Genomic DNA, 15,370 nt, shown 5'->3' on the forward strand with positions numbered 1-15,370 from the left:
ACTGTATAAATAGGTTAGATCATTTAATTTAATTCATAATTAAAACAAGCATTAATTCGTATCTAGGCATGGTGCCGTCATAGTCCAACTGATCGCTGTCTCAGCCAGTAGAATATAGGGCACCATCCTTTAGGGCAGTGCTTCCCAAACACTATCCTCAGGTACCACTAAAGCTGGGCATACACATCCAGATAAAATGTCTGTCAGACCGACAGACATTTTATCTGGCAGCCTGCCAGCCGCCGATGTCCACGGCGTATCGGGACGATCTGCGGATATCGGGCGGATCGCCCCGATAATTGTAACGTGTATGGCCAGCTTAACAGGTCATGTTTTGTGGATCGCGGTCTGTGGAAACAGGTGGGATAATTATCTCATCTGTGCATGATTAAAGAAAACCTCAAAACAAGACATGTTGGTGGTACTTGGGGATCAGAGTTGAGAATCCCTGATTTAGGGAATTCATATAAATAAATACTACTTTTCTTGTTAGTCTATAATTAGCAGTCTCTAGTCTACACAATTGGTGGCGATAAGGTTGATTTATGTGGTTGTATGCCCATTAGTTCGAGTGAACGTGCATTATTAACCTCTGTCCTCTTAAATGTCTGATAATGACATCATAGTTTTTACTGTTTGGTTGTTCAGAATAGTTACAATGGTGCCGTGTAACACATTCTTATAGGTTTACCAAATACTGTTTAGGTAAAGTAATATTAAATGGGGATAAAAACAAAACATAGTAGTTCCTGACAGAAAACTCAACGGAATGCTTTACTGACACCGGGTGGCTGATCGGAATTATATCGGATATAAATTGTAGGTGTGGAATGCAGTTTTACATGTGGCTATAGACCTGACAAGAAGGCCTTGGGGTATTTTTCTTCTTAACGATGCTAAAAGGTCCAGGCTTTGTCTGCCAAGTGGAAATGTTATGTCTTGTACCTTACATAGAAAGATTTCTGCTTTTTGAATTGCAACATGTACGGTTTGCCCAAAGGGGTTCCTGCGAGGGGGGTGGGATCTGAGTTACTGTGGCACAAAAATTTGGTTGCTCCATGTTGCAACAAAACAATTAATTAACTCACGGATTACATAAGGAAAATGCTCATACAATTTGAAATCCCAACTTACATTTTATAAAATTGCTTTTTGTCAGGGATCGATTTGGGCAGAAGTACTTTTCTCTGGGTTGTGTTGCAATGTGCAACCATGCCAACAAAAACGGAAAAAAAAAAAAAATGAGATCGGTAATAAATTACAGAAAAGTATGAGGACATAATGACAGGTGGCAAGTGCTACAGGATAATATATGGATGTGGTTTACATAGCAAACAATTATCTATAACAGTGCTGGATATTTCTAGTGAACAGCAACACTTTCTATAGGAATATACCAGTGTGGCGAGGCTCAGGGGCATAGCCAGATATTTGAAGGCCCCATAGCAAAAGTTTACAAGGGCCTCTATGAACCACCTACTGGTGAAAAATGTATATAACTCTTGTATCTTTGACAAGGAAGATCCCTCTTCCTAGTGAAATGGGGGTAGGGAGGAGAAAAACTACTAACTGTCTTTGCCCATATTCAGTACCATAACTCTTTACCTGAGCTAGAACATCAGTGGCAGTGGGTGATGGGCTCTAAGTTGTGTGTTAGGACACATTTGTATGTCACAATGCCAGGCTGAACGTGTTGAAAAAATTGTTCAGTAACTGGCGAAAACACTTAGAAGAATAATTGCCAGTAGGAAGTGTTGCAGAAAGAGCTTGCACAGCCTACAGGAAGCATATTACCACCTGTACTGGAGTTGGTGTGCATTGTCTTTTACATATATTGAACACCTGACTGTATGGTCTCTTATCTTTGCCCCACTCCTTATCCTCAAGTGCCTCTGCCTAGTTGGCCTCCCATCTTTTGTTGCTGTGCGAGGCTTCATCAACTCTGTTTATGATGTTCAAGTTCCTAAAGGAAGGGGGTTGTGCCCCCAAAAAAGTCTTCTGTCCTTTTTTTGCCTTCGCAAAATAAAAAGAATTGATACTGTTATAAACTGACTCAATGGAGCACCATCAAAGCTATAATTAAACGATAAACCATATATGAGATCTATACAGACACTATTGTTGGTACAACTATCTGTTTCTTGTGCGAAATCCGACCTAACAAAGTTGTTCTTTTAGGATTTCACATTACATCCTGAGGGGGATTCAAGATTACACCAGGTTGGGACTAATCCGGTGGGATCTGGTGCTAGAGTGTAGCAACTTAGTATAGTCCCTGTCTGTTTCCAGACTAATCAGAATAAAGAGCTGACAGGGTGGTAATTAGTAGTTGATAGCGACCGCACTCTGGTGTCCTAGGACAAAGCCGACATTGTCTGGGTGACCCAAAGAGGGCAGAATGCCATATTGAGGCCAGTTACTAGTTTAGTTTACTTTTAGTAATCAAAAGGATCTATAATTACTGCCAAGTAACCACCATATTGCCCCTTGTAATGGCCAAGTCAAAGCCTCCCCCATTCAATATGTTGTAGAACTACTCTGTTAGCTTTGGAGCGAGAATGCTAGCAAGTTTCACCTCATATTTGATGGCTTTCGTGATTTCTTCTGAGGAGAATACCTTCTGGAGGTATTTTAAGTAGAAAATTGATGGGAAGCTATGCATTTATCTGGCGGGTTGAATGATAAAAACGCAGAAATGTCTCAACTGTTAGCTTTGTAAGTAACAACCCCATTTTGAATTCCGTCTGTCTTTATAAGAGTGTGACTCTTGTTGTTGGAGCTTGCTGGCCAACACAGAATCCGACTTATCTGCTTTTCTAGAAAAGTGTTTCTACCGGTCTGTTGCAGGGGCGTATCTATAATGGGTGCAGGGTGTGCGGGGAACACGGGCCCCTGGATCCAGGCCGGCAACGCACACCCTGCACCCATAATAATACTTACCTCTCCAGAGTCCCACGTCGGCGCGGGCGTCCAGCGCTGTAAAACAACTGGAAAATGGCTGTGGTGGCCATTTTCCCGTCGTTTGTGCATGCGCAGTACAGGGAAAATGGCCGCCGAGGCCATTTTCCCGGGTTACCTGTGCATACACTATAGACACTAGTGCCCAGAGTCTATAACTCCGGCGCTGGCCGCGCACAGCTCAGTGCGCTGCCGGCCGCCGGGCGGAGACCCATGTCGGACACCGCACACGGGTCCCCTCCTCTCTAGAATCGCCCCTGGTCTGGTGTGATTGGTCTCTGAGGGGGAGATGTACTAAGCCCTGGTGAGAGATAAAGTACCACCTAATCAGTTCCTATCACGTTACAGGCTATGTTTGAAAAATGAGTTAGGAGCTGATTGGTTGGTAGTTTATCTCTCTCCACTTTACTACTCTCCAAGGCTTAGTACATCTCCCCCTGAGAGCACAGATCTGCCAATGCAGAGATTTGTGTTGGGCAAGAAGCGTACTGATCTGAGTCTCCAAATCTGAGGCTATTGGGGCTGCAGTATGCAGAGCCAGAACTAATAAGCCTACCCCGATGGTGACCTGGTATGCTTCTCAGGCTATTTCCAGAACAACTTTGCTTATGTTAAAAAAAAAAAACATGGTGGCAGCTTCCATGATCTCTTCTGGTAAAACCTTACTGAAAAGAAGGGAGTCATAAATCCAGTACCAGGGGAACTGTGTCCCAAGCTTTAAGTGAATAAAGAAACACATTGATGCCTGTATGGCCCATCCATTAGATGGGTTTAATACTTCAAGAGTAGTCGGGCGTGAATGGGAATATATGTGGTGGGGGGCTGAGCAGTGGGCATAATCTCTGGGACTGGAGTTTGGAGATGCTTGATGCCATGAAGTATATGTGAGGATATTAAGTGCACTAGTTTCCTCTAGAAGGGCGCTGGGCTGCCTGTTGAAATGTGTGATTCGTCAAGAGTGGGCTCAAGAACAATGGTTAAGGCTCCTCCCATAATTCTGCACCCATTCACAGCTCACCGCACATACTGGAACAGCTCAGCAAACACTTGTGCTTGATTTTGGATAAGACATATATTTAGATATAAACATGACCATTTTTTTCATAAACAGATAGGGAGAAAGATGAGGGTACACGTTGAGGACGCTCCCGTGTCAGTATAGCAGTGGCTAAATTATAATTAATTTTAATTCAATTAAAATGAAATGAAGAAGTATTACCCAAAAGAATCCACTTTTGTACATTTACGATATGTAGAATTTCTATTTTTTTATGATCACATTTGCAATATATTAAAAATAAAGGTGAAAACATCTTTATGGTAATATCTCCCCAATTTTACCATTGCTGCACTTGGGTCTAACGGCCTCGTTTGGCGCACTCCAGGTCGCGTGGGACTCTGCTAGCACCAGGCGTCATTTTTGCATATTTTTTTGCCAAAAATGCATCAGTCGCAATGTGAATCGACTAGAATGCACCAGAAGACTACGGCGATTAATTTTATATGCGACACCTGTATATCTCTGTGCGACTGATCTGTGTATGAAGTGCTAAGTTGCAGCGGCCGCAGCTTTTTCCCATGCCAAGTTCCGTCGTACTTAATTTACAGACTCAATCGCACACAGATATACAAGTGTCGCATATCAAATTAATCAGTACAGTCTCCTGTTGCGCCCTAGTTGCATCGCGACTAAGACGCATTTTCAGCAAAAGAGACACCAAAAAGATGGCTGGCGTTAGCATGGCACCTGACGGTTCACATACGCCAGGTATCTTAGGTTTAGCACTATAGATGTGTTGTTACCTTTTATTAATGTCTCTTTGGGATGTTTCTCTGCTTCATATACATTCCTGTTATGTCTCTGTATATCATGAAGGTGGCAGGACTATGGCTAGACTGCTATAGCCTTCCAGCTGTTATGTACTATAGAGTACTATAGAATAGACCAATGTAACCATCTATATCTTGGCAGCTTGATGTGTACCAGGACAATGGACGAAGTGCAGCAGTGTTTCAGTATTACATTAGACTAGGAATGGACCCTTAGCCGTGTCTCTGTGTATAACACTGGTACAGGGCTTGGAAGCAGAGATAGCATAACCATGTCCAATCTGAGCACATACATTTGTTTTATTTTCTGCAAGTCATTGGATGATCATACTGTTCTGCAAAACCACAAGAGATGATTTAGGAGTCGAATGTGATTTATTTTAGCTTTCAGAGTAACTTGAGGCCATTACGCAATATATAGAACATCAGAAAAATATACAAGTCTCTTTGCAGCGGCCACATTTACATCCTCACTCTTTTCTCAAACTCTGGCCTAAGCCGGCAACATTGTCCTTCCCAGCACATTCATACATGTTCTGAAGCTCAGTAAACCACAAACCATTCACCATATTTAAACTATAAATACAAAACAAAAAATAACATGTAAAATAAAGGACAGTATTGTTGTGTGTATGTTTTGCTGTAAATAGCACAGTATTGCGTTCTACCACTGTCTGTTCACCTGCGCGTGAAACATAGAGAATGACAATTCTGTGTTCTTCCTGATCATAAACAAGCAAGTCACACTAAAAACATATAGGAGCATTAGGCTAGCTAGCACACCCGATTGTGCCTTCATTTCATCGCATATTATACTTATTACCGATTATACCACTGCCCTTTGTTCTGACAGATTTGTGTACCCATTGCACCTTAGGGGGCAGCTGTGACTTCAATGCCTGTGTTAAGCAGCTGGCAATGCCTTCTTGTTTGATCCGACTCAGTATCTTCATTAAATTGAGCACTGCACAATTTCTCTTGATAATCTGCTTTTTCAACCCTCATTAAGAAATGAAATGACTCATGATAGTAAGGGCTGCCAGGAGTCATACTTGTGCCATAAATATCCAATATTGCTACAGTAACAACTTCGTAGTAAGCGCTGGGAGGTTTGGGTTAGTAGGCAATTTGTAGTATGGCTTAGTAAGCATTTTGTACAATAAGTTTGTGCATTTTGTGGAGTTGGAGAATTGGAGGTTAACCAAACAGCGCTTTATTGAAAGAGTATATCAAGGCTAATACCACAGTAGTATTAAGATCAAGTTCTTCTGTGTGTTGAATAAGCTCTGCAAGGTCTGCAAAACCGCAAAAAAGCTTCAAGTATGCTTTCCAGCAGGATAGTTCTACCTAGTGGATGCTTTATAATAGACATCAAAAGGGTCATGTGATAAGGGAAAGCGACTATTTAGCTGCAGTATTTTAGCATTATAGCTGACCCCTATAGCCCCTTTACTTTCCCTAGTATCTAGAAAAAAACATTATTTCTACTGTAAGATTCTAAAAAGATGTCAGATCTGTATTGTTTGTACAGATCTGGTAATAACATTTATAGCACAGGAACCAAGCGACACGTGAAATAAGGATACTGGTGTCAAACCTTTCTGTATCTACTTATATACATAAGAGATGACCTAATAGATTTGTAGCCAAATGCTCATACACTAGGCAGAATCATTTGTTATTACCGGCACTATGAGACTAATGGCAGAAACAGAGGCAAACACTTGACATGAAAACCTTATAGAGTTTCCAGTACTCGTATACTATAGTATACGAGTGCTGAACAAATGCCAGGAGCCAAGCAGCCTAAAGATTAATGCTGATGATTTAGCATTCTTTCATACTGTATATTTATCTGGCTACATGATCATGTTCACGGCTTTCCAAACAAAGATAAGATGGAAAGGCAGCTTTTAGTGAATACCTGTACACTTCTGTAGCCCACCTGTAATCGGTCACTGCATTATAATACATTTACTGATGATTTATTTACGTCTTCCCCTGTGCCAGCACTGTACACCATGACACTGGTAGAAAGTTATCGGCTATGTATACAGAATATATCTATCTAACCCATCTTCAATAACTTTCAAATCTTTTTGTTCTCTCTGAGTTATCTGAGCTCATTTTTACTATAACACATGAAAACCAAGGTTCCCAGTACTACAGCCCCGAAAATTCTTCATCTGATTAACTTCAAGTTGTTAGATCTGCAAACGAACGGATATATGACATCCTCTGTTCGGGCGAAGGTGAATTAGCAGCTCTAACACCATGTAGATTCATTTGGATAATTGCTTGGTATATCCTGGCTAGTTCTTTCATGTTTACTTTCTGGTTCATTAAACGCTTTTCAGTGCGGTATTACCCAGCTCACATCACAGAGGATCGTTATTAATTAACAAGCAATTTACAGGTCTTACTGATTTTGGGTCTACCAGCCATGACAGCCCTTTCCTGACAACTTCCCAGCAATCCCTGCAGCTGGCATCTTTTTCAGATGTATAGATTCAACTGTCAACAATAATATACACTTCTTGCTTTTTCTTATTTAAAATACAAGCTCGAGGCCTTTTGTAAGACACAGTGTTAAGCTATAGAAAAAAATAGTAGCAGGTTTTTTCCGTTTTTTTTTTTTCTTTTTTTACAGTAAACATATATATATATTTTGTATATGTTACATATATTGACAGTAGTTTGAAGGACTCCTCTCGCCAACATGCTGTTACAAATGTCTGAGTAGATTCCGATACACAACAGATCAAAAAGATAGGGCTGTGTGCAGGCCCATGTCGCAGTCAATGCTAATTGCTACAGTACTGTTGTCCATGGGTAATATAAGACATGATGACACCCTTCCCAAGAACGTTTCAAAAGTGCTTCTTCAACTGCTTCAGATAAGGAATGAAATACTGTACAGGTAACACGTAGTTCAATTCCAGGTCTTGTCAAACATTGCTCTCAACCTGCTTGTGGTGTGTGCTACAGTCTGTCTGCTCCATCTGGTCACAGTCCATGCTGACCTCACTTGTGTCCATACTGCAGTCAGAGATACTGTCCGACTGATCCATTTGTTCAAACCTTGTGGTCTGCTGAGGATGGCTGCTTCCCTCTGTAGATATCAACAAATGTCCTTCTGAGGGCAGCAGGTCGTCCCCTCCAGAACACAGGACAGACCCTTTGGCCTGCCGGATACAATTCAGCCACTGCTGTTTGTTGAAAGTGTCATTTGCTTGGAAAGAGTGAGACTGGGTGTGGGGACCGTTCTTGTATCCTACTCTGAAAAAGTTTTTAACTGCAATGGTAAAGATAAGAAAAAGGCTGTTGTTATACAAAATATACCCATACAGAGATGGAAATTCAACAAAACCGTAACCCAAGACATAAGCTATTTGTTATCGACTTTTACTCAAGATACGTTTGCTTCACTTTCATCCAAATTATACGAATGGAACCTATGTATAAGCAAATGTGCTATAAAAATATAACAGCCATTGCTGGGTCCCTTATCAAGGACAGGAGTGTTGATATACTTTATAATATAAGTACATTTTAGTGTTATCTAATACTATGTTCTGCTTATCTTGATTATTATTTGGCATTTGAGTGTCGTTGTGTTTATTGCGTCTCTTACTGACAATAAAACTGAAGGGATACCAAGCATACTACACAATGGGGGAAATTTCAATTCTTTCCTCAGGCGGAACAATTAAATTATTGCTCCATTCGGGCGCCCGTGCCGTGGGTAGACACATTTCTGCTCAACGCCTCCTGAGGTGGCGAGCAGAAATGTGTGAGAAGTCTGCACTTTGGGCGGCCACAGCAGTACTTTAGATGGGTTTAGCCGCTTTGCGTGGCTAAACCCGATGCTGTAGGGTGCCCACACGCGGTACAGGCGCCTGAACGGAGCAACAATTGAATTCCTCCGTTGGGCGCCCATTAGTTGAGGCACTCAATAAAAGAATTTAATCACCCCCATGTATTTTTGTTACTTCTGACAAGGAAATGTCAAAAACCAGCACTTAAAATAAACTAACCTAAAAACCCTAACGTTCTAAACTCAGACACAATTAAGTCCGCTATTGTAGAGGTTTATTTCAAGGTTTGCAGACAGGACACATTAAAGTCAGACTCACTTCTCTCATTGTTGGTGAAAGCACCACGCAAAGATCCCGCCACGCGCACCTCCCCGTCTTGCAGGTCTTCCACTATAAGATCCTTCACAGGAATTGGCTGGCGGTAGAGCTGATAGTAAAGTTTTTCATTTTGTGTTATTGTTCTTGTAATAACCAGGACTTCTTGAAACAGGAACACATGAAATTTCTAGTAGAGAAACACGGAATGTTGTTAAATAATAATAATAATATATAGATATAAATCCAAACTATCACAGACATATACAGAGCATCACTCAGATATTCTTTATTAGTCAGACCCACACTCCAAATAGTCATTTCCAAAGTATCCTCCATTTGGCACCAAACCTCAGTGGGATCTTATAGCAACTGAAAAAATGGAACATCATTGACCAATTAAAATGTATATGCCATCTAAACACACTGGAAGAAGCCATTTTGTCACACGAGCCAGCTTCTTTCATGAGAATGCAGCCCATCAATTCACTAGGAACTTAGGGCCATAGCTGAGATACGAGGCTAGATATTGTTTCAGGCATCAAATAGGGAACCAGTCTGCTTTAAGCTTATAATAAAGGACAATAATAAATATGTGATATGTAAGATATATTATTTTTCTTCTAATTGAGTTCACCAATTGCACCTGCCTTTACCAGCCTGAGGACCATCAAACGTCTCACATATGGACCACAAACTAAGGACAAGCAATCTAGGGCTTCTAGAGGGCAATTCAGCTACATGTTTCAACAGGATTACACAATATAAAGACAACCAGTGACACTAACTGGATAGGACTACTTTAATGAAGGCTAAATCAACATTAAGGCGGTATTCAATTAGTTTTGAGCACGCAATAAAGTTTCGCTTGCCGGACTTTTCGCCTACATCGTGTATTTTAGCCGCAGAAACTTATCGTATGCATACCCGCTATTTGCCCTAATCAAGACACGTGAAGTCAGAACAGGTGGAAAGTGTTTTCAGAATCTCGGAAAATCCGCCTGATCCCCCCAAAAAAGATGCTATTACATTGGGGATCAATGTAGCAGTGCCCAATTAGCCCTAATTAAACAGTTTGGGGTACTTAAGTTGATACAACTTCCTCTAATTAGCGTCTTTACACAAGTGGCATTAAGCAGTTTTTTATAGGAGAAAATAAGTATTCCTGTCAAATTTGGGGTACATGAAAATGGGTGCAAGCATATTTAAAAGTCGCTAAAGTGAAGTTTTAAAAAAAAGCACCTGAAGCAAGGACCTGCAATCAAAAAAACACCTCACCCATATTTGCAGACCCCCCAAAAAGTCTATTTAGCTACTTTTTATTATTGTACCCCCCTACTTTGTACTTTCTCGCCCACAAATTCAAAGTACTTTTTAGTTTTTAGGGGTGTTCCTCACTTTTTTTTATGGATTTTTATACGCAGTTATCCATTGGGGGCCTGTTCCATGGGTTCCGAGTGGTTTCCCCACCTTTGCACCCCAAAATAAAAAATGCACTTCTTTTCTTCTATTCAGAGGCGAATCTTTCTCGCCTATTACATTGCAGTGACTTTCCGCGTATGCGAAAAGCGGATGAAATTGAATATGGAGATGTCTAACAGGTGAAAACTCACAATCGGCGATACTTTTTCGCAGATCTCGGCATTGCACTTCTAATTGAATACGGGCCTAAGCGTGAAACTGGACCCTGCAAGATTTACAAAGCACTTTCATCCTTCAGTGATACATGGAATTGAATACAATGGCCAGGTGACATGTAACCATGGCAGTCATGAGGAGTGAATGTAAGCTCTCATTCGCCAATAAACATGTACTCAGTATAAACAGCAATATGATCACATGAGAAGATCAGTAGCTACAAAAGCAAATGATCAAAATGCTTCTCCTCTGGATAAGGTAAAATTGTCCTCTAACGTTGAAAGTGTGTGATTCTGTGTGTGTGTCTGTATGACTGTGTGTGTGTCTGTGTCTGTGTGTCTCAGTGAGTGTGATGTAAACAGAGAAAAGATCTTACTTTGCCAGACCTGATCTGTCGCTGTCACATAAAAGTGTTCTCTATTTAACAAGAGCCAGATGACCTTTATCTGTCAATGTAGATACCATTGACAGTCATTTGTAGCTACCCTGGATCAGCATTGGATGAATATGAGTCATTGCTTTATGTAATACACTAATGCAGCACAGATGGCGTGGTGGTTAGTATTACTGCCTCACAGCACTGGGGTCATGAGTTCACTTAGTGGTCATGGTCCATCAGTGTACAGTTTGTATGTTCACCCCATGTTTGCGGGAGTTTCCTCTGGGTGCTCCAGTTTCCTCTCACACTCCAAAACCATACTGGCAGGTTATTTGGCATCTGACAAAATGATCCCTAGTTTGTGTGTCTGTGTGATAGAGAACATAGATTGTAAGCTCCACTGGGGAGGGACTGAGGTTAAAGACTGAAATATTCCCTATAAAGAGCTGTGGAATATGTGCGCTATATAAATAGTAGTTAGTAAATAATGAAATGTACTGTTACTTGCACTAAAATATTTTTTCTTGTTGTTTTTTGACAGAAATTCAATATTTTGCAAGAGCTCTCTCTTTCTCACTGAGGGTAAGAGGAAAAGTGCTGTGTTAATGTCAAAATTGTTGCTTACAACAGGTAACAATAGACATATAGCCCTGATGTATTCATGGCATGGGGTCGAGGGCTCTGCAAATAATTTGTGCACATGAAGTAATTCATTGAGTCGTGGCTAGTTGTACAGAATACAAGTCAGTTCCCTCTGATTTGGAAGGGGTGATCCTTCTCCTTATCTCCAGTCCAAAGAAGCCCCCCCCCAGCTTGCTTATGCATTCTACTGCCTGCATAGTACACAAAACCTGCTGTGTTACACAGTGTAACGATAAGATCAAAGTGTCCTATTAAGTAAATTACTTACTGCACCCCTGTTATTCTTCAGTTCTCCGTGACAGGTCAGGGCCCGAGAATTATCAATCAGCGAATCCCTCTGACACTCGTCAAGATAAATCAGTCTCTCCTTATAATAGTGACATTCAGACTCTCCCGTCTTGATGTTAATTTCTGCTACAATCCCTTGGACGATATTAATCTGCCAGAAAACGAAAAGGCACCGCATTAAAATCTACTCTGCTCCCCTTCCATATTCTGCAAATATAAAATTCATAGGGAAAGAATGAAGGATAACCATGTCATACAGTGTGATATAGCCATTAATACTATTCTAGAAATAGCTCAGGAGAAAAACACAAGTTGCTGAATTATGTAACTGCCTCATTTATTTTCCGTCTACTGAATGAAACTTTGCACAGCAGCCTGAAGTAGCCAACGAGAATCCTGACACCACTGAGCAAGCACACACGAAATGTGTTCTTGCACACACAATACATTCGATGGTGACATTGTTGAAAATACACTTTCCAGGCATAAATATACCAGGAGTGTTAAATAAACTTTGGTCTAGCTAGACCTTAACACTATATTTATCATGTTAGATTGTGCAAGGAAACATCTGTTTAGTTATATGCTGCATTAGATTTACAGGCAAGGCACAGGATGTCTGTCCGTATTTAGTAACATTTTATACTACTGTGTACTTTGAAAAGTACTTTTTTTTCCATTTGAATATATTTTCATTTAATCAAGGAAATAGTCTTGCAGTGATGTTTTTCCATCTTGTTGATGTTACTGTAATCACTGTTCTATATAAATGAATGACTAATGTTCTTCAATCGGTAACTGAATCTGGATTTGTCGCATCCTTGTTGTACATATGATAAAACATGTTATACATATAGGAAATCCAATTAATTCTCCTTTAAAAAAAAAAAAAAATAAGTCCACTGTTCTATTGAAGTTTATGCATTATATCAAATTGTAACTATTATTTTCCTTCATTAATATGGTGTTAAAATTTCTGACGCGTTTTACATGGTGTTAACAATTCATGACGCGTTTTACAATCAGGGTAGTAAAGCTGGGAAGTATCCTCCTGTTTATCGCTGCTCTGCATCGGGAGCTCGCACAGTAGCTGTAAACGGATGTATAGTTGGGAGTAAGGGGCAGTGCTCTAGGCACGTCCCGGGGGGCATGACCACACCAATATTTTGACGCCGAAATGCCTCCATCCTGATTCACATAGCGGAAATATTGGGAGGTATGGATAGTGTTTACTCTCAACTGAGCAGAAAAATAGCTCTTAAAGAAATAATAACTGTACAGAATAATTTAAATAATACACATATATTGGGTTCGGTCCCGCTAATCTATGTGTAACCTGTACTTGGACATGAGTAATAACCGATTAGGCAAGGGAGTAGTGACGTGTAGTAACAAATTAAACTTTAACTTACAGCTTCCTCCAGGTGCTGCTGGTCGGGGTGATCATTTGGGGTGTGCCTGAGTATTTCCTTCAGTAACAAGTGATATTTCACTAGCCGACTCCTAGGGATGTCCAAAAAATTCCATAAATCTAATTTGCGGCTAAAGGGCGACTCCAAGCAGCGCTGGAGGAAGTCATGCACTCGGTGGTCCTGTTTCTTGTGGTCCAGAAGAGCTTTAGCTGCCACCTGATTACTGCAGTAACTGTCATAGGAGTTCAAACAGGGCAGCTGCGGAGAGAGAGAACAGGTCATTATAAACAAACGGTGATGAGTACTCTTCATTGTAATTCAAGTGGTCACAGCACGTCATTTTCTAAAAACATTTAATACAAGAGATTATTTTTGAACCACACAGAGAACTTTTAGTTTTATTGTTTTTTTTTTTATGGCTGCAATAGAATAATAATAATAATATATTTAATGTTAATGTGTACACAGGGCCTGATTCAGAATTGTGCGCTATGCCGATGTTTTCGCAGATGAGCATTTATCGTCTGTTAAGGTGCATTTTTATTAGTCACTCGCAGCGAGTACTAATCCGGAGTGTTATTGACAGTCAAGGAGCATTTGGGGGTGGTAATGGGGAGTGTCGGCTGAAAACGCAGGCGTGTTGCAACAGATTCTGGGGCGTGTTGCATCCTGCGTCTGCGAACCCGTACGCAGCAAGCAAGCCTCCGGCGTCTCCGTTTCCTCGTCCATTCTGCGTGACCATAGCGTTACTAAGGACTGCTAACATTGAATGATATGCGAGCGATGCTGAGTCTTTGTACCCAGATACTTGGATTTGCAAAGACGCAGGTGGGCATCTCAATACATCTCCCGGCATCTGCGGCATTGCCGTATTTTGGCACAGCAGCTGAGAACGGGACTGCAGCAGCGGTGACAATAGCGGATTGAGGACCACAGGTCTTAAAGAGACAATTTAATTACAAAACGTTGTTCTTGTGTCATACTTATTATATAAATGTTGTGTCCTGTAATTGATGTTCTCAGAATGTCAACATAATGTTCTCTCTCTGGTTTCTTGATCTGGACTAACTCAAGACACATCCACAATCATATGAGACACAGCAGTCAGTCTTATCTGGTGATATCCTATAAGAGGATCTGCTGCAGACTCTGGGATGTGGCCAGCAATAGAAGCTAATTAGTAGTAACACAGCTACCTACAGGCTTTCAGTACAGTGTACAGCGATAAACCTCGGACGCTAACAGTGAAAGCCGGCGAGATAGCGTCAGCGAGTCAGGCTTGTATTGACATTTATTTAAAACTGTAAACCGTATAAAAAATATATAGCCTTAGGGTCCCATAGAGAGCTGAGCACATCTTTCTTTTATTTGTACACTGCTCATGTTCTGAAACCAAGATTCAGTCGTATCTCCTCTTGTGAATGAATAGGTGTAACTGGGCTCTAGCACGGTGTTCCCACATAGGCTAAGTGAGTGTCGGTGTAAATGCAGATGGAGCAGACTTGAGCTTACGCATAAATACACCTGAGTTCTGATGGATCTTTTGCACCACAGATAGGGCTGGTGCAAATGTGCACTGATATCGATGGTGGCTATGAAACCAAGGTGTACGGATAGGGGTGGCATGGCATGCATACAACTCTACATATGGGCATATATACGCATTTAATGGCAAGCATACAATGTGGGAGTAATTGCAGCTGATTTGTATTCACCCCTGTATCGCCCACTTTGTACATGTGTTTGATCCAATAAATATATTACACACACACATATATATATATATATATATATATATACACACACACACGTACAGATATATACTAACATATAAATAACATGTACAAAATATCTCTTCTCTCTATCTATATATACACACACATTCCTTAAGGCTATGTTTAAAGACATATAACTGTCACATAAGTTTAATCAGTGTCTTCCTAAAGACAACTTACAATGACTTGCGTATAAAACGTGATGGTAGCAGCTGTAACAGAGACCTGTGAGCTAAGGTTTGCAGACTCTGGATGTAGCAGTGTTATCAGTGAATAATTTGGTTACAATGGCTTTGTTACCGCACATTAAATGCT

General features: G+C 40.7%; 1 protein-coding gene across 1 annotated transcript in view; it reads right to left on the reverse strand.

Annotated features, from left to right (window-relative positions):
* Nucleotides 1-5,154: 5,154 nt before the first annotated feature.
* The window catches only part of ARHGEF3 (Rho guanine nucleotide exchange factor 3), a 336,653-nt gene continuing 326,437 nt past the window's right edge, over nt 5,155-15,370 (reverse strand). The window contains exons 9-12 of the mRNA XM_088472674.1: nt 13,281-13,538; nt 11,849-12,019; nt 8,925-9,111; nt 5,155-8,083 (exon numbers count right to left, since the gene is read on the reverse strand). Of these exons, the coding sequence (XP_088328800.1) occupies nt 7,737-8,083; nt 8,925-9,111; nt 11,849-12,019; nt 13,281-13,538 (963 nt within the window). The 3' untranslated portion in view covers nt 5,155-7,736. The remainder of the gene's footprint in view (nt 8,084-8,924; nt 9,112-11,848; nt 12,020-13,280; nt 13,539-15,370) is intronic.

This window comes from Taudactylus pleione, unplaced genomic scaffold (assembly GCF_031769625.1).
Source record: "Taudactylus pleione unplaced genomic scaffold, aTauple2 ptg000128l, whole genome shotgun sequence".
NCBI lineage: Eukaryota > Metazoa > Chordata > Amphibia > Anura > Myobatrachidae > Taudactylus > Taudactylus pleione.